Raw genomic sequence first — 16951 nt, 5'->3', positions numbered from 1 at the left:
CTTGTCCAGGTACAGCCAAAACTAAAAATACAGGGCATACTTTCACCTACACAAGTACTGGAAGATACTGCCAGTGAAAGATCTCCAGTTTGTAATGGATAAATATACCATTAGCAGTAAAAAGCTAACAGGTCTCTTCTTACTCCAACACAGACCTGTGACTTGACCACAGGTTTTTAAACTGTCTGTAACATAATATTTCATCTGCAGCTGAAAACTTTAATTATTAATAAGATTTCTTAGTGAAAATCTGAAAAAAAAACCTGCCACTGAATCCTAGGTCTTCTGCTTTGAAAAAAAAAATTCCAATCTAAAGGTAATATGTAAAACACCTGCAAGCATTTGATTCACATATAACTTAATGTACATTTTGAAATGCTCACCTTCCAAAGCACATTTCTGGGCATTTTTACTGACAGCTAACAGAGACAACAGTGCATTTGTAGCAACTTCTTTCAGCACATCCTTTGAAGATTTTCTTTCACAGACCTACAAAAATGCAATTTCATTACTGAAATGAAGAAGTGACCATATTAAAAGCAGTATTCACACCTAAAAATAGATTGTCAGAGTCTATATTTTAATTTGGATGATTTATCACTATATTTCTAAATAGAGTTGTCCCTCTCTATATTCATGTTTACAGTCAGTCTGCATTGAAGTATTTCGGGGTTTTTTTAAACTAATTTTTTTAAAATTAAATCTTTCTTCTTTTTCTACTAAGCCCACTCCTCTTATTCTTTTCTTAAAATTCTACTTTTCTAAGGCCTAGATTCCAAACCCTGGCATTCCATTATTTTCCTAATATTCAGGATTAGGTTTGGTATTGCAGACAACTCACTGATATGCCTCTAGTGCAATCTCATTTTCTTCTACACAATGATGATGAAGAGATTAAATACAGTGAAATTCCTTAAAAAAAAAATCACTGAGAGTTATTTTAGATACTCTTACTAACCAGTGAAAAATGGTAGTTTGTCTTAGTTTTGTGAGGCCTTTGTGAGCATCACCACATTTCTAATAACCTAAGTAAAATCTCTGTTTTCAAAGGAATATTTATTTGGAGTCATATAACAAGGTAGTTGAAAGACAAGGAGCACTCTGTGCTTCATATATTATCCACTACAGAATTATGTCTCTCTAGCAATTTTCCCTAAAACACCATGCCAGTTCTGACATCCAAAATAATAGAAAACACCATCCATTGCAATCAGAAAAATATAGGAAGATAAGAACAGTTGCAGGATCATAGTAAAGAGAAAGACATATTTTGAAGCTAGACAATAATACATCTTAAGAAAACCTTAATACTTTAGACAGAAATCTCATGAGTACCTATCCATATCTCACAGATTGTAATTCTACATACACCATGTATTAACGGACTAATAATTTTTTCAAATTTTCATTTGCAATAAAATACCAATTTATGTTCTAAGGCCATAATTTATTGAACTGTTCACTGTAACTAGGGCTGAGAAGGTCAAAGGATAAAGAATAGTTAGTTAATAACTAGAAAAATCCCAACACCTCATTGATACAGAAAACTGACATCAAATAAAAGCACTGAAGCATGGACTGGGTTCTGCATTTATAACCAACAGAAAAGAAATTTACATTTAGACTACAACAGTTTTTATTAGATCTGGTGTGAAATCTCAAATCTAACAGCAACACAAGAATGTTCGAAGTAAATTAATTGTTTTTCTGTTCTGACAGGAGATGGTCTCTTTTCAAATTAAAAAATTCAGATGTCTGGGTACTTAAAGTTTAAACTAATTGACACAAGCCAGGAAAGAAAAAATTGTTGAATTACAGCAATCTTGCATAGCCTAAGATGAAGGTTTTGTGACTTATCCACTCAAAGGCTTTTGCCCTATTAAATTGCTAAATGTTTTTATTTTTTCTTAATAGTCATTAATACTTTAGTAATACAAAAAACATGTTTCCCTATCAACCTCTTGGTATTTTCCTGTAAGTATTATTTGGCAGACTAGAACTGATCCAATGATTAAGGTGATCTTGCATTTGTATCTTTTTCAAAAGTTTTAATTTTATCTTACTGTTTTCTTAATTTTATCTTGAACACTAGCAAAATTCTTGAAGCATGCTCTTCTATGCATTTTTTTCTTACTTTGCCATCAAGAACTGCAGTTCATAATAAAAAAGGAAAATTTATGTCAAGCATAGGGAGCACAAGTAATTAAGAATTAATTAATGATTAACTACCAGTTGAATGGAAAAAATAACTCTAGAAATTTATAATGACTTGTGCCAAAAGATTCTATAGTTTTAAACTATAATAAAAGTATTAAAATGAGAATGGATACTGAATTATTTTTTGAAATTATGTTGCATAATAAATTTAAGATGTCCCATAAATCTGGCTATGTTAGTCTTCACCTACTGTAAGTCAGTTGCAGGGGAGATGACAGTCTTTCTATTATACTGTAAGCTTTATATCTAGGAAAAAAAAAGGGCCAAAATTTGGGAGTTTATATATAGATTATGATTTCCTTCTTAATTTTATTTCTGAACTTATGCACATGTACACAAAGATTAACATTTACATACACAAAATAACCAAAACCTTTCAAAGTCAGCATGTGCACTTACTAGATTTCTTGTACGCGATAATGAATTCCAAGTTGAGACCTGGTCTACTAATACTCACACCTGTACACTGGGTACTAAATTAGCATCTGCCACTGCATATATCAGGTATTCTGTAGATTTCATGTATTTAGGATGATTAATGGAGATGACTGTTTGTTTGAAAAGTCTCCTATCCCTTTCTATGTTAGTCAATTATTTGCTTGACTGCTTCTCCTTAAAAGTGTTTCTCCTGAAGAAAGTCCAGAATCTTTTGGCTTGCTTTTTTTATTTTTAATGGTGGTTTTGTTTAGGTGTTTGTTGTTTCAATAGGTTACTTTATATCCATGGGCTCATTCCACTGTCCTCTCAATACTCACTGTAAGGGGGTGCAAATAAATACATGTACTTTGACCTAAGAAACTGAAGCTATTTCTTTCCTAATTCTGTTATCCTTTTGGGGAGATCAGAGCAGCCCTGTAAGAACCCAGAGAGCATAGGCTATCTTTCAAACTCTTTTATGAACACAATGCAACGTCTGTTAAAAAGCATGTTAAAAGCTGATGTCTCTTACAATACTCAAACTATGTCTAATGTCCTTTCATTGCAGTTCATTCTTCATTGTATCAACTCTTTCTGCTCTCAGCATAAGAATCATCCCCTGGCACAGACTGATAAGCAGTTATGTACACTTGTATGAAATTAGAGGACTGCTACAACATGTCTTTATCAGACATACTCTCATGCAACCAGACTTTTTGTGCAAGAGCCAAGGAGTTTTGTTTCAGGCACATATGCAAGCATGAATACAAAAGCACAACAGGATATTTAGCAAACTATGGGATTTGAAAGAAGTGCCCCTGCTTTGCTTGAGTCCCTGAAAATCATGTCCTCACAGGAAAACACTGTGCCCTGAAATTATCTGAAGTTAATTACCAAAGACATAGAGGATTCTGGTTATGTGGCCTGTAGAGAGACCAAGAAAGACCCTATTGGGAAGTTTTTCCTCCCTGAAAGACAGCAGGCTCTCAGTGGACAGAACACCATGCCCCAATAGATACAATAGAGCCACAGTGCTGCAACAGAGCAGGAAAGAAGCACAAAGTTTGTGACAGATACCAGCACAAGTTTTGGTAGGAGTAAGGTTATTCAACAAAAATTCAGCATCCATAGGAAGAGAGCATTCTTTTGGTCACGCCATCAAATATATGACCAATAAACATCAAAAAAAAATGCTTTACATAGCAAAATAGTACTAAGATACTTATTAAAAAATAGTTGTAAGACAATGACTTCAGAACAACTGAAATCATAAATGAAATTTTATATAATGTGCATCATTCAGAAAAAAAAACTACACTTCTAATCCTAGATCACTATGATTGTTACAGTGACAAGCTGCACATAAACTAAAGAATATAGATAAAAGAACTAAGCTGGAGTGAAAATAAATAAGACAGAAATTTCAGATATAATTTGCTTATTTCTACCAACCTGTAAATAAGGAAAGGATTAAATATAAAGGAAGTGAAAGAATCAAAAATGCAAAAATATATCCTGCAATCACATAGTCATATTTTAAATACCTGAATAATTAAAGCAGTAAGTTGAGTTACTGGTGCCTGGCATTCTTCAGTATGATCCAGAAGAAAGCTAATAGTTGGATTTTGACATACACTCTGTTTATCCTGGAGCTGTTTTCTTCCTTCCTCGTTCAAAAGGACAGAGAGGAACTGTAAACTAGCCACATATAAAGCAGGATATGTGGTAGACAGACGAATACAATCAGAAATGGTATCTAAAGGTTAAACAAAAAATTAAAATTTTTACATTTCATTAAGAATAAAGCTCAAGTATGCTTTAGAACACAGAAAGACTTATCAAAGAAAGCACATGAACCCAGAAGCAGTTACACTGTGCACTGTTCAAGGAATTCTAAAAATTCTATGCATCCTGTAAGTCTTCAAAATAATCAAAGAAATGTTTGAGTTTTATAATGATTGAATTAATTAATTGCTCTGCATTCATTTGACAATAAAACAATAAAGCAATCTCCCTTTCACTCAAATCACTCAATTGTCCAGTAATTTTTTGACCTCTCCTCATTTTATCGACAGCTTACATCATAAAACCAACAGTATGCATTAGCTGCTTTATTTGCAATTGGATTTGGGTTCAGTAGATCTCTTAACATGCACAAGCTTGTCTGGACTGTGTTCATTCTTCAGTATTGAAGCACGTCACAGAATCTTGCCTAACTACGCAAGTAACTAATGTAAGAATAATTAAGACACAAAAAACAAACTCCTGTATAATAATCTTGGATTTTTATATCTCTCATCTCCCTACAAAACTTTGCTTTCCTTGTATGCAAGATATTTAAAAAGAAAGAAGGGAAAAAAATGAAGTGCTAATGGATCATTTAGCAAATGCCACTTTTGGTTAAGGTTTACAACTAAAATCATTTATCCAAACATGTGAAGAAAACAAAGCAAGTCAGTCAAGCTCTGGACACACTGGTTTTCATTGTGGGTATCTCATTAGTAATTACTTAATAGCATCTAAAGAGCAATGATTCTCTTTTCTATTTGTTTATTAGTTGCTAGGAAAAAAAACCATGCAGGAATAGTCATTACCAATTATTGCTGTGCAGTGATTTGCAAGGGCTGCTGTCACAGATGGAAAAGATACCTGACCACTTTTCCACAATAATGTAGCTAGAAAGCTGAAAGAGTCTACCCACGTTTCATGAAGTACAGAGGTTAACTCAGGATCTGCAAAGATAACACAGAAAAAAAATCAAACCACTAGAAAATGTACCCAAAGCTGGAAAGCTGAGTCTGACCACACCTGTCCATTTACCTCAAGGTGGTACCTTAATGAAGACCTGCCACTGTCTGGTTATAAAGGAAACAAAGTACTTCATTACCTAAGCCAGCTTTGGGATGTATGGTGAGAATCCTGAAGGTATTCCCTAAGAGAGGTTTCAGCAGTTCATCCTGGCTTACAAGATGAGAGTCCACCAATAAACATGACTTTAGAAGCCTGGACACAGATGACAAGTACTGAAGTAGTAACAAGACCTGTTAAATATTTTAGAAAGATAAGAAATAAAGCCATATATTTACACCTTCGACATTTTAAGTTTACTCACGTTCATAATGTTTTAATACATACCATTTAAATAATAGGACATCAATTTAAAATGTTTATCTTAACTTTTACTGTAAAAGATGAAACAGAATCCCTAGTCTGGAAACACATATGTGCAATAAATTTTCTAGCAGCAAAGCAAAAGTTCCTTGTGAGAAGGTCATGACTCTTGCTACATTTACAGCAGCATACTCATTGGAAGGTCACGAAGAAAAACACAAAAATGGTCATTAATACTGAAGAATACAAGTATCTTCCTAAAAACAGAAGCTGACATATTTATTTATTTATTCTCATAAGTTTTCTGCAGAAACACATTTCTTTAATTAGAAAAGTAACTTACTCCTAAGTAAATCTGAATGCAGAGCAGCAGAAGCTACGAAATGGCTGTGTCACGAAAAAGCATATTCTATACATTGTATATACAGAGTTAAATTTGATAAAAAGGTAGCTCTGTCAGCAGTAACCCTATATGGTTTGCATACATCAAAATCAGCTGAGAACTATGTGTCTGCAGGATCAGAGACAAAGCAAAGCAGCCAGGTTTGTTAGAGACAGTAAATATCAAACGTGCCAGTAACTATATCTGGCTCATACTTCAGTAACATACAAAATATTCTATTACATAATTTCTTCAATGGCCAAATTTAGCCTATACTTTTAAAAGACAATTAATTTTCAGTTCGGCCATTCCAATTACAGTCCTAACACAGAAATTAATTCTTCTGTGTTGAATAAAATGATTTATTTTCACTTAAGCTTTGTCAAAAGCACAAAGATTCACATGAATGTAGCCTATAACAGTGTCTGGACTGTGTAAATGAAGATAAATTATGCTAACATAATTCAATTCATAACTTCAAAAAATTAGGAAGTAACAAATGCTTCTCTGACCTGAGCTTTTATATGTTCCATATGACATCGATGACCCAATGGAGCTTTCAGTTCCAAGATGCATCTTTCAACCAGATTTGCACTTACAAGACTAAAACAAAATATATTGGTTAGAAATATGGTTGAGTAATTAAACAGTTTATTAACTTAACATTCCATAGAAGAGAATAATATAAATAAACCAAGTAGAAATAAAGTAAGATGCACTGACTGCTAAACCCCACTATTTTAAGGAAGTCTAGAGCTATGGCAACTACAGCAGCAGTACGTTGTTTCAAAATAGCTAGAGACTAATATAAATTCCAATAGCTGCTACTGCACTGGCAAAAATCAATTTTTTCTATTTGATTTCTTATTTTCTTTCCTCTAGAAGAATAAACAGCTCTGCAATAATATAAGCTATATTCACACCAGGGTTGTTGGAATTTTATGTTTGTTTGTCTGTGTTTTCTTTTTTCCATTAATTGCACTATGAAGAGCAACTACAAACGCTCTTGAAAACTTTTACCAAAAAATGAACTAATTTTTCATGCTACACTTCAGGATTTCCAAACATTTTTTATAGACAAAAGAATTTGCTACAATGGAAATGGAAACATGGCATACAATCTGAAGACTTCTTTGAAGTGGTTCCTCCTTTTAAAAGGAAGTAAAATACTCGTATCCTTCATCCAAATTTGGCAAGTTTTATTTACTCTCTTTCAGTGTGCAAATCCTTGGCTCATCTTCAAAATATTTGATACAATTCAAGGAAGAAAAACAAAATGAGCTGAAATTATCTGCCATTCCAAATACTGACAAAACCCTAAAACATCATGAGAGGAACACAGTAGTCCTGTATAAGACATACACCACAAATGGAATCACCAATATGACTACCTATTCTGTGAAAAAAAAAAAAGTTCTGATTCATTTCTTCAATTGATTATATTTTTCTAGTAAAAAAAAAAAAAAGAACATTACAGGAGCAAAAAGTGATCAATATGTTTAACAGTTTTAGTAAGAAACATGGGTAGATCTCATTCAAAGATTTTTTTAAATGTCTATTGCTACACCTTGTTGGTAGTTCAACAGTTATCGATCTCATACCTGCTGAGAGTTGTTAGCAAATGCGTTTGTTGAAGGGCAATTCCAGTATCTTTAGGCATGACAACCAGCAGATTGTGCAGAAGGCTGCAAACAGCTGACAAAAGGGCAGGCGTGACTACAGCACGCTGTTTAGACAGACCAGCAGACATGGGAGAATCATGTTGACTTGGAGATTCTGTTATGGTTGTGTCACTTTGACCTAGAGTGTATTGAAAAAAAAAAAAAACAACCCAAAACAACCAAAATATTAAAGTACAGCAGTTACATAAACCAAGTTTATTTGTATTTTTCATAAAACATCCAAGTTCACTCTATATTTAAATTGTGTATTCAGGAATGAATGGCAAAAAAAAAAAAAAAAAAAAGAAAGAAAAAAGATGAAATCAGATACGGGAAATAGTTCCCAAATAAAATGCTCCCTCTACCAGGCATTAAATAAAGATAACTAGCAAATTTGGAAAGACACAAATTACCAGTCCTTTATTTAAAAGAAAAATATTTTTATTTGTATCAGCTCTCTCTACATATATGATTATGAATATATTTTTATATTAATTTTTATGCTTCTACATATAGATAATTATATACAGACCTTTGTGCATGTATGTGCATACACACTCCTATGTATGTATATGACACCTCTACCATGATGTGTTGAAAGCATGACCAGATACCAAGAAGAGAACCTAAGTCTTGAGTTACATTTCAAGAGGTACCATTTTCCCTTGCTTCTGTCAAATTTCATACTAAAGGAAGTGTTTAATACTTGTCTTCGAAAACAACCACTAGAAGCAACAACTGCTCCAGCAACATGCAAGCTGTACAATGCACAGCAAGGACAAATACTGAAATATGGGCAGGTGAATACACTGTACTTAGCATCAGGTACCAAGACTCAAGCTTGACTTACCTTGTGCCATAAGCCGATCAACCACAGCTTCCGGAATAAAACTGGCTGAACTTGGAACTGTTGCCTGAAGCTCAGTAACACTCCCCAGTGATGGTGATGCAGACAGAATCTAGAAAGCCATAAAAAGGAAACCAGTTGACTCCAGCTTTTACAGACTAGTCTTTTATTTATATTCTGCTTGGGAAGGGGGAACAACACATCATAACCAACAAAATCAGATACGATGTAAATATTACTGTTCAAAATCAATTTGATTTCATCCACTATGTGTGTGCATATATATGATATAGAACCCAACAGTTGAAACTATTAAAAGATGGGCAATATGAACAGTCTGAAACACTTCAGTCAAAAACTGATCAATGCCCATGCTACTGGAAATTCATTCACTTCATCCTTCTTTTTCATCCATATAATTGACTCAACCTACATTTGGATAAAGATAGAAAGACATTACTGAAGCATTTAAACTCAAATTTTTCATGGACTATTTGCTCTACTGAGAACATCAGCACTTGTCCCTTTGTACCAGAACACACTCAGATAAAAATATCACAAGTGCATTTGTCATCAGTCAAAGTTGACATCCCTGAATCTTCTGAACTCTGGGTACTTCTCTTAAACTTAATCCTGTGATCCTTAAATGTATTCATTTCATAATGAAGATTTGAGATGTTTAAATGACAGTAGATAACTTTACTGACAGAATACCATGCTCCTCCTACCCATTATTTACATTATGAACGTTGTGTGATTTCAAAAGCTCCTACTGCTCTTGCTACTGTGTTTAAAACCACAAGCCTTAGATAAGAAGACCCAGAATCCACCTAAGTGATGTGCTTTTGAAACACAAGACCTGTAACCTGTTTCAGAGCATAGGACAAGTATCTATCATGTCAAGTCACTCTTTCATTCTGGTTTTTATTTTCTAGATGGAATAGTCACATCAGACAATTTTCTTCAAGAGTGTAACTATATAAAGCAGAGAATACAGAATATAGGAGAATCCAATGAAATCCCAACAGTTACAACTTGAAGCAGGGTGTTATTAGAATTTTCCTCACAGTGAGCTTTCTAAGGAAGACTGAAATATCTCAAAGGTTTCCAACAGTTGGAATATATTTTTAAGCAAGGAAATGATAAAAGTGACTTATCAGACAAAAAGGCTGCAGGGAAGGAAATCACAGATCACTCTGTTCCTAGCTATTGTATCTTTGCAACCTCCACGTTGTAACTTCCTTTTCTCCTGCATCTTCCTCTGGTCTCCCACTACTGTTCATCCTAAAACCACGAGTCTTTCTTCTTAAGTCTGCTCAGTCATTCCTCTAGAAAAACCAGAGGATTATTTAACACATAAAACAAGCTATAGTAAGATCTGGGGGTGAGTCTAAAACACAGGGAGCACATAGAGCTCATAGAGTGAGCACACAGAGTATCCAAAATATTGAGTACATAGACAGAGCATATAGAGCACACAGAGTGTCCAAAACACATAGAGCTTGGATCACATAAACGCTAAGACAATGCTTGGCTAAATTATTTTCTTTTTAGCAAAATGCAGTACCAAGCTGTACTGAGTGACTGAAATTCAAATCCTATTTTGATTGCACAACTAAAAAGCATATTTGCCAATTTAAAAAAAGTTACTTGAAGTTCTATGCTTGCTAATTTAAATAATTAGTAAAATCCATTATTTATATTAAGCTAATCTATCATGACACATGGCAAGTTCTGCATTTTTTCAGCACTACACGTCAATTACAAGCATTCTAATAGGTGAGAAAAACCAGAACACTTTTCCTTAAATAGTACAAACCCAAAATGGATTTTCTATTAGTCCATATGGCTCTTCTGAAACAAGTAAAACCCTTGGGGGTTTTACTTTAACTTTAAAAAAAGGACTTTAACTATATTGAGAGTCATCTTACAGATATGACTTTGAATTATACAGCCTTTCACATATTAGTAAAAAGTGTCAGCTACCTCATACAACTGTTCTTTCTCTCTTCTAAGACTCTCCAAATACTTTGGGCAAGAAAATAAATAGTTCTCAGTGATGTTAAAAAAAAAATTTTAAAAAATCAGCAAAAGCTTTATCAGGTTAGAAAAATATCATCTTCCTGCACTGATGGAACATTATTGATAATTGCATCACCGTGGGAAATAGGTTAAACCCCAAAATTTCTGCTGTCATAACAGAAAACATACAGTAACACAATGAAGTTGTTTCCACACTATTCTGCCTTCCAGGGAGAAAAAAAAAAGATTTTACCACTTCTATGAATCACCTTTGATACGGATGAACTGGAAGTTTGGCACACAGTATTTAGTAAAGGATATTTACTACTGTTACCATATTGTTCCTGGGAGCAATGAAGCATTGTGTTGCTGAGCAGAGAAACTTTGGAAGGGGGTGCAATAGGGGAAAAGGTTCTGTGTGTGTGGAGAGGGAGATGACAACTGCAGATTAGAACTAATTCAAAAGAATACAAAAATTGTCAGAGTGGAAACACAGGAGAAATGTGAGGGTTTTGCCATTTATCTACTAGATAGGAATAAAAGGTCTTTTCTTAACCTCTAGTACAAAAATCCCTCTGGCATTGCTTTAATAGGCTTGCAGTGATTAATTGTATTCAGTTCCCTTTTCAAAGGTTTAAATCACTTAACAGTATAGCACTCTGGTAACCACAGTTCCAGAAAATAAAGCACACATTTTTATAGAAAATAGCAAGAAGATTTCATAGGAAAGAATGGCCATGACTTAAAGCTGTCTGGGAGATGTATGTAGGTCTTTAGATCATTTTTAGCTCAAGTTTTTAAATAACTGCTCATTTTGCTAAAATTTCCTGGACACAGAACAGCCCTAGCATATTTATGCAGTGTAAAGCAAGTCAGTATCTCCATGCAAATTGGTGATCTCTTATCGTATCTACGAAACACAAACCAAACATGTTGGTTAAAACAAGAGTAAGGATTTGTCTCCTCTTATGATAACCTGGGTTAACATTTAAACTATTCATTCCATAAAAGACCAAGATTATTAATCATCTCAGAATGATAGCCTTTTTGTACTATCCACATTCCAGTTCACAGAAAAATAAGGATAAATTTGACAAAATCTGTAATCCACTGGGATATTAAAGACACAAAATACAGCTCGTACGAGTTAACACAGTACAGACAATCCAGTTCTGCTGTCTTTTTCTATTACACTGAATCATTGATTTCATCCCCACACAACTATTCTTTACTCTATAAAACAAACAAAATTTAACTTATGGTCTCTGCAAACTCCTGACTCTCTTTTTACTTATATCAATTTTCTTTCTCCAAATTTGGGAAAAATAATTGGGGATGGAGGAAAAAAGATGAAGCCGAAAAGTAATTTAGTTGCAACTTTCAATTATGGTCATATGGCTCTATGTGAAATCAGCTCATGATAGCAGACAGCTCAAAAAAAGTACTGGTTACATGAAATCTGGAAGAGGAGAAAACTAACAGAATGTTAGGAATAGGAAAGAATATGGACATATCTAGATCAATTTTTTTTTAATGTTATTAAAATCTGAGAGAAGAGTTTTCAATAAAAGCAATTCTACTTGGTTTGATTGCTCGTTCTCAAGTATTTGTGGGTGTTTTCATCAAATCTGTGCCACACGACTAAAACACATTTGTCCCTTCGGTGAGACCTGCAGAGTCCTTTCCATCTGTGATGGGGAAAGCACGCCATCTGGTGGCCTTGGAATAACGGCATCCTCCCAGCACCATCAACATCCAACATTTAGCAATAAACTTCTACAAACTTTTTGTAATGACTCCATAAATATATTTTTTTACTCATACATCAAAACAGAAATTGGGCCGAACTGTGACCCAAAAATTTGAAGTTATGTAGGACTAAATTAGAAATGCCTGAGATTTCAGGACAAGTTTTCAGAAGTATTTCCTAACGTCACTAGATACACACTTCAGGTAACTGCCCTCTGAAATACAGTCTACAATCAGCCTCCATCAAAGTTAGGCTCATCCACCTTTTTTCTCTTAATTGATAGTGGCATTGGAACATCAGACCTCTACATCTTGCTGCTTGGAAATTTTCAGTATGTCATGTCAGCACTGGCATTTTTTAAAGGTAAGAAACTTAGTAAATAAAAAAACCCCAAAAACTAAATAAAGTTTACAGCTGCTAAAAATGCCCATGAAGGATAAATGGAAATTAAACTAACTTCCAGAAATGACAATCAAAGTCTTAGTGTGACTAAGAATCTTCGTACAGGTCAGGGAAAGAAGGAAAACAAAACAAAACACAAACTACTATAAAACTGACATGGTTAGCTGTAAGAGCCTAATCTTAGCAAATATGAAGTCTAAAATATGTGGAAGACTGATATAAATTAGTGTAGCTTAGTAGCTCCACTGTTAATTAACAGCTCCACTGTTAATTAATAATTAGTTGTGTGTCTGCTGAATGGAATAGTAGAGCTAAGTCTTTGTGTTAAACTATGTTGCCATTTTACATATATAAATATGATAATTTGATCTAGTAGATTCCACATTATTTTTTCCTTTTTCTCTTTTGTTAACTACTGAAGCTGCAGAAATTTAGTGTTATGAACTTGTCCAATTCTTCATAAAAACTCAGGCACAATTTTAAGTAGATTAGACACCAAGCCCTAATAAGAATTGCTGCAGTTTAATTTTGTCTTCAAGTAATGTGAACAAAACAAGATGAAATTTGGTCAATTTTCATTCCTCTAAGTAAGTGGCATTCAATTTATTCAGTAAAAAGTCATCTGGGAATAACTGCTTTTCAAAAAATCTGAGATTCTTATGTAAATGTTTTTCAAGGAGCAGTCATGATTGCATGTACTTCCTGATTTACATGCACTTTCATTTATTTTAGTTTTGATCTTCAAATTTGAATATTTGTTTATAAAATAACCCTAAGGGGCTGGGGGTTGTAGTTCTTCATCAATGAAAATAAAATTAATTAATAAAATTTCTGAAAATGAGAAATCAGTTTACAACTGAAGTACACTTTTTCCTCAATCATTAAAAACATGGAAGATAACATTATCAGTACTAGACAGCAATAAATTTATAACAGAGAATCAAAAGAACATGAAAATTATACTTGTGTAATACTTTAGAGACAAAATTTCGATACTGGCTTTCTGTTTTTATTTTTACCACGTTCCACAGCAAAACTGAGCACAGAAATTTTTGTCAAGAAAAAAATAAAGGACCTTGTGATTTAGCAGCCTTTGTCACATCCACACATGCATCTGTTTAAGAGAAAAGAAACTCCTAAACAATGATATTCTGGATTCAGTAATAGATTAGATGGTCATTCATAAATGAAAAATTTTTGAATATGAAACTAAAAAATAAATTTCAGTGCAACATATCAGTTTTCTTGGATCTATACTGCAGCCTTTGAAAAATAAATGATTTTTATCAGATAACTAATGAATGTTCAGGCCTCCACAGCCTGAACTAATATTGCAAATCTACTCTGGAACTGAAAGAATGTCTTTCATTTTCTCCTCTGCATTTGCCATCTTGAAAGATGGCACATGTGCACAGCTTTATATTGCCAAAGTCAGAAACAAATTTTTCAAGCAGCCACCTGCTTTCCATTTTCCATGTCTGCAAGCACTCGTGCCACTTTTAAATTCTACAAAAGCATTTTCAGAATCTAGAGTTTATTGTGGCACAGAATACCCAATGTATTTATGTGGCTTTGATTGATCCAATTCTGTAGCTGTGTTGTGTAAACACAGGTTCACTCTGAACAGACAATTTGGATAAAAGCAACAGAAGTGACAACCAGAAATGGAGACAACTGCATTTTGTCAATAAAGCCAATTACAGAGTAATCTCTAGAGAATATGTCTTGTTGTGGGAAGCTATAGAATTCAATACTGCCTTATGCATTTAGCCAGACAAGGCAAGCTACTTTATTTTTACTCAGGTTAAGAATCACAAAAGGGTTTTTTTCAGCATATTAAAGCTATACTGGAGCAAATTTCAATTTAATTTCACAGCTAATTTCTGACTGATTTCAGGTTTTGAGTTTTGCTGGAGTTTTTTTAAACAATTTTAAGAGAGCTAATTTTCTTGAAAGCAGTTCACAAGCAACTTTATATTTAAAATTAATAATTACTCTGCAAGTTACCATAGTTTCAGATGTTGAGTGAGAATGTGAAGATTTTCTCTGACTAGGTGGAGCCTTCCAAAGATTGAGAGAATCATCAAAATCTGTAGGGCAAAAAAATAATAATCAAAATTAGTGTAACAAGCTTTTTAAAGGACTATTTTGGTGAAAAAATCACCAACCACAGCTATCCTTCTGAAGATCTCAGAACACAAGCTTTCACACATTGTATCTATGAAATCTTACACATCAAATTCCCTGAATAAACTGAAATAAAAAATTTTCAGTGCAACATAAAGTAGTTTGGAAAAAGTACACTCAAACTGCAGTTGCATAGCCTTCAGTCATTTCAAATAGTTCAGATTTCATTTTAGTTAAAATGCAAGAGTACAAAAGTATTGAAGTACTATACTAGGGTCTCAAAGAACACAAAATAAACTGATGTCCTTCTCTTCCAAAAACTTCAAATTCTCATTTTAAGAGAAATAGTTTCAAGAGGACCCATATTCATAAATACAACAAAGGCAGAATTACTATGTAAATCTATTTCAGAATAAAAAGTGCCAAAAATGTTATAGCACAAATCTGTCAGCAATACTGTTGAAGCTGTCATATACTTAAAAAAGAAAATAACAAAGAATAAAGTTAGACTTCACAGTTTGTGAGTGCAAACCTACAAAAGTAGATGTCCTCTGTGTGTCCTCAGAAATCACTAAACTGAACTATCTTATTTTTAACATTACATTGAAGAAGACTTTTATACTTTCCTAAAAAATATGAGAAAACTACATAGGGAAAAGCCCAATAAGGCTTAGGTCCTGTTCTCCCCTTTCTAAGGAAACAAAAATATTATTTCTTATTCCTGAAATACTGTACTTTCTGGCTTTGCTTTGCAAAGACTGAATAAAATGTATCTCAATTGCTCACTGAATAGTTTTACCATTCTACATTTTCAGTTACTCTTAGATACAATATTGCAGGAGCTAACAGAACTACCAAAAGGCACATATTAGAGGACCATGGGAGCAGTAAAATGGGTTGGATTGAAAAATTACACTTTTAGATAAAAAAAAAGCAGACACTGAAGAAATTGAGGACTTTTATGGCTGGAATTTTGTGTACTGGTGAGGTATGTCTCTCAGTTAGTTAACTAAGAATGCTCCTTTTCCTTGGGTCTGTCATAAAGTCATAACTTAGCTAGGGAAGTAACATTCCTCTTCTGTTCATGCCTCTGGAACAGCTTTATCAAATGTAGAATCCAGCAGGATGCTTGGCCTGGAAAGTGCAAAACACCTCAAACAATACTTTATATTGCAAAGCTGTAAGTGGTGAACTGAGAGGGGTGTCATGCTGCTTTTGGTGTTGAATTATACTAAACCAGCCTGACTCAGCAACCCCAAAAGTTAAACATCCTGATAGAGAGCTAAAGGATACTTTTATCATGTCTGCCACTTCTTATCCAAAAATCCTGAGGCCCAGCTGGCCTGAGCATGTGAGTGACAGTCAATCACTTTAAACTCTGAAAGTCCAGTCCCACTTGCAAACAGCAGGTTTTCTAAAATACCCCTTGGAGTGTGCGTGGAGATTTCTCCCTGGGGCGGGGATACTGCTCATGGTCACTCCAGGCTGAGCAAAAGATTTGCCAGGGTCATTGGTATGGGTGAGTAACATCAATCTCTACTTAATAATTGCTTTTTTGCCAGCTTTAATATAGTTGCTTTAATATAATTCCTTTGATATAGTACACGAAACTACAATAGCTGTTTTAGCTTCTATACTGTGTAGTAAATAAGGCTGATTATAATCTTTTTGTCTAGTCATTTATCATAGAAAGTAATTAATTTTCATATAAATATATCTGGTTTGCCAACCTTAATCCCACAACATAAAGTTAGACAAAGGTTCAAACACATCTCTACAATTCCTAAGATTAAAAGTATTAAAAAATCTGGGTCTAGGTTTGAATCCAGCTGCAGCCAGGCTCCTCTCTAAGAAGACATTTAAAGAGCAAGGGGATCCTTCCTGCACCTTGTGACTCAGTGGGAGGGCTTCTCTAAACAACTTCCTCTAAAGCTCCCTCTTCACCCATGACACGAACTTAAAAAGAACTATTTAAATCAGCAGCCTTAAAAGATGGAAATATGGAAACTCTGGCC

The 16951-nt window shown here is 34.0% G+C and overlaps 1 protein-coding gene across 3 annotated transcripts in view; it reads right to left on the bottom strand.

Annotated features, from left to right (window-relative positions):
• Positions 1 to 16951, bottom strand: part of RTTN (rotatin) — a 78225-nt gene that overhangs the window by 16016 nt on the left and 45258 nt on the right. For all 3 annotated transcript variants that reach the window (XM_059857439.1, XM_059857456.1, XM_059857448.1), the window contains exons 34-41: positions 14817 to 14899; positions 8639 to 8747; positions 7729 to 7927; positions 6640 to 6730; positions 5522 to 5675; positions 5229 to 5366; positions 4179 to 4390; positions 384 to 489 (exon numbers count right to left, since the gene is read on the bottom strand). In XM_059857439.1, the coding sequence (XP_059713422.1) occupies positions 384 to 489; positions 4179 to 4390; positions 5229 to 5366; positions 5522 to 5675; positions 6640 to 6730; positions 7729 to 7927; positions 8639 to 8747; positions 14817 to 14899 (1092 nt within the window). The remainder of the gene's footprint in view (positions 1 to 383; positions 490 to 4178; positions 4391 to 5228; positions 5367 to 5521; positions 5676 to 6639; positions 6731 to 7728; positions 7928 to 8638; positions 8748 to 14816; positions 14900 to 16951) is intronic.

This window comes from Haemorhous mexicanus, chromosome 1 (genome assembly GCF_027477595.1).
Source record: "Haemorhous mexicanus isolate bHaeMex1 chromosome 1, bHaeMex1.pri, whole genome shotgun sequence".
NCBI lineage: Eukaryota > Metazoa > Chordata > Aves > Passeriformes > Fringillidae > Haemorhous > Haemorhous mexicanus.
This window is presented reverse-complemented; position numbering and strand designations above follow the sequence as displayed.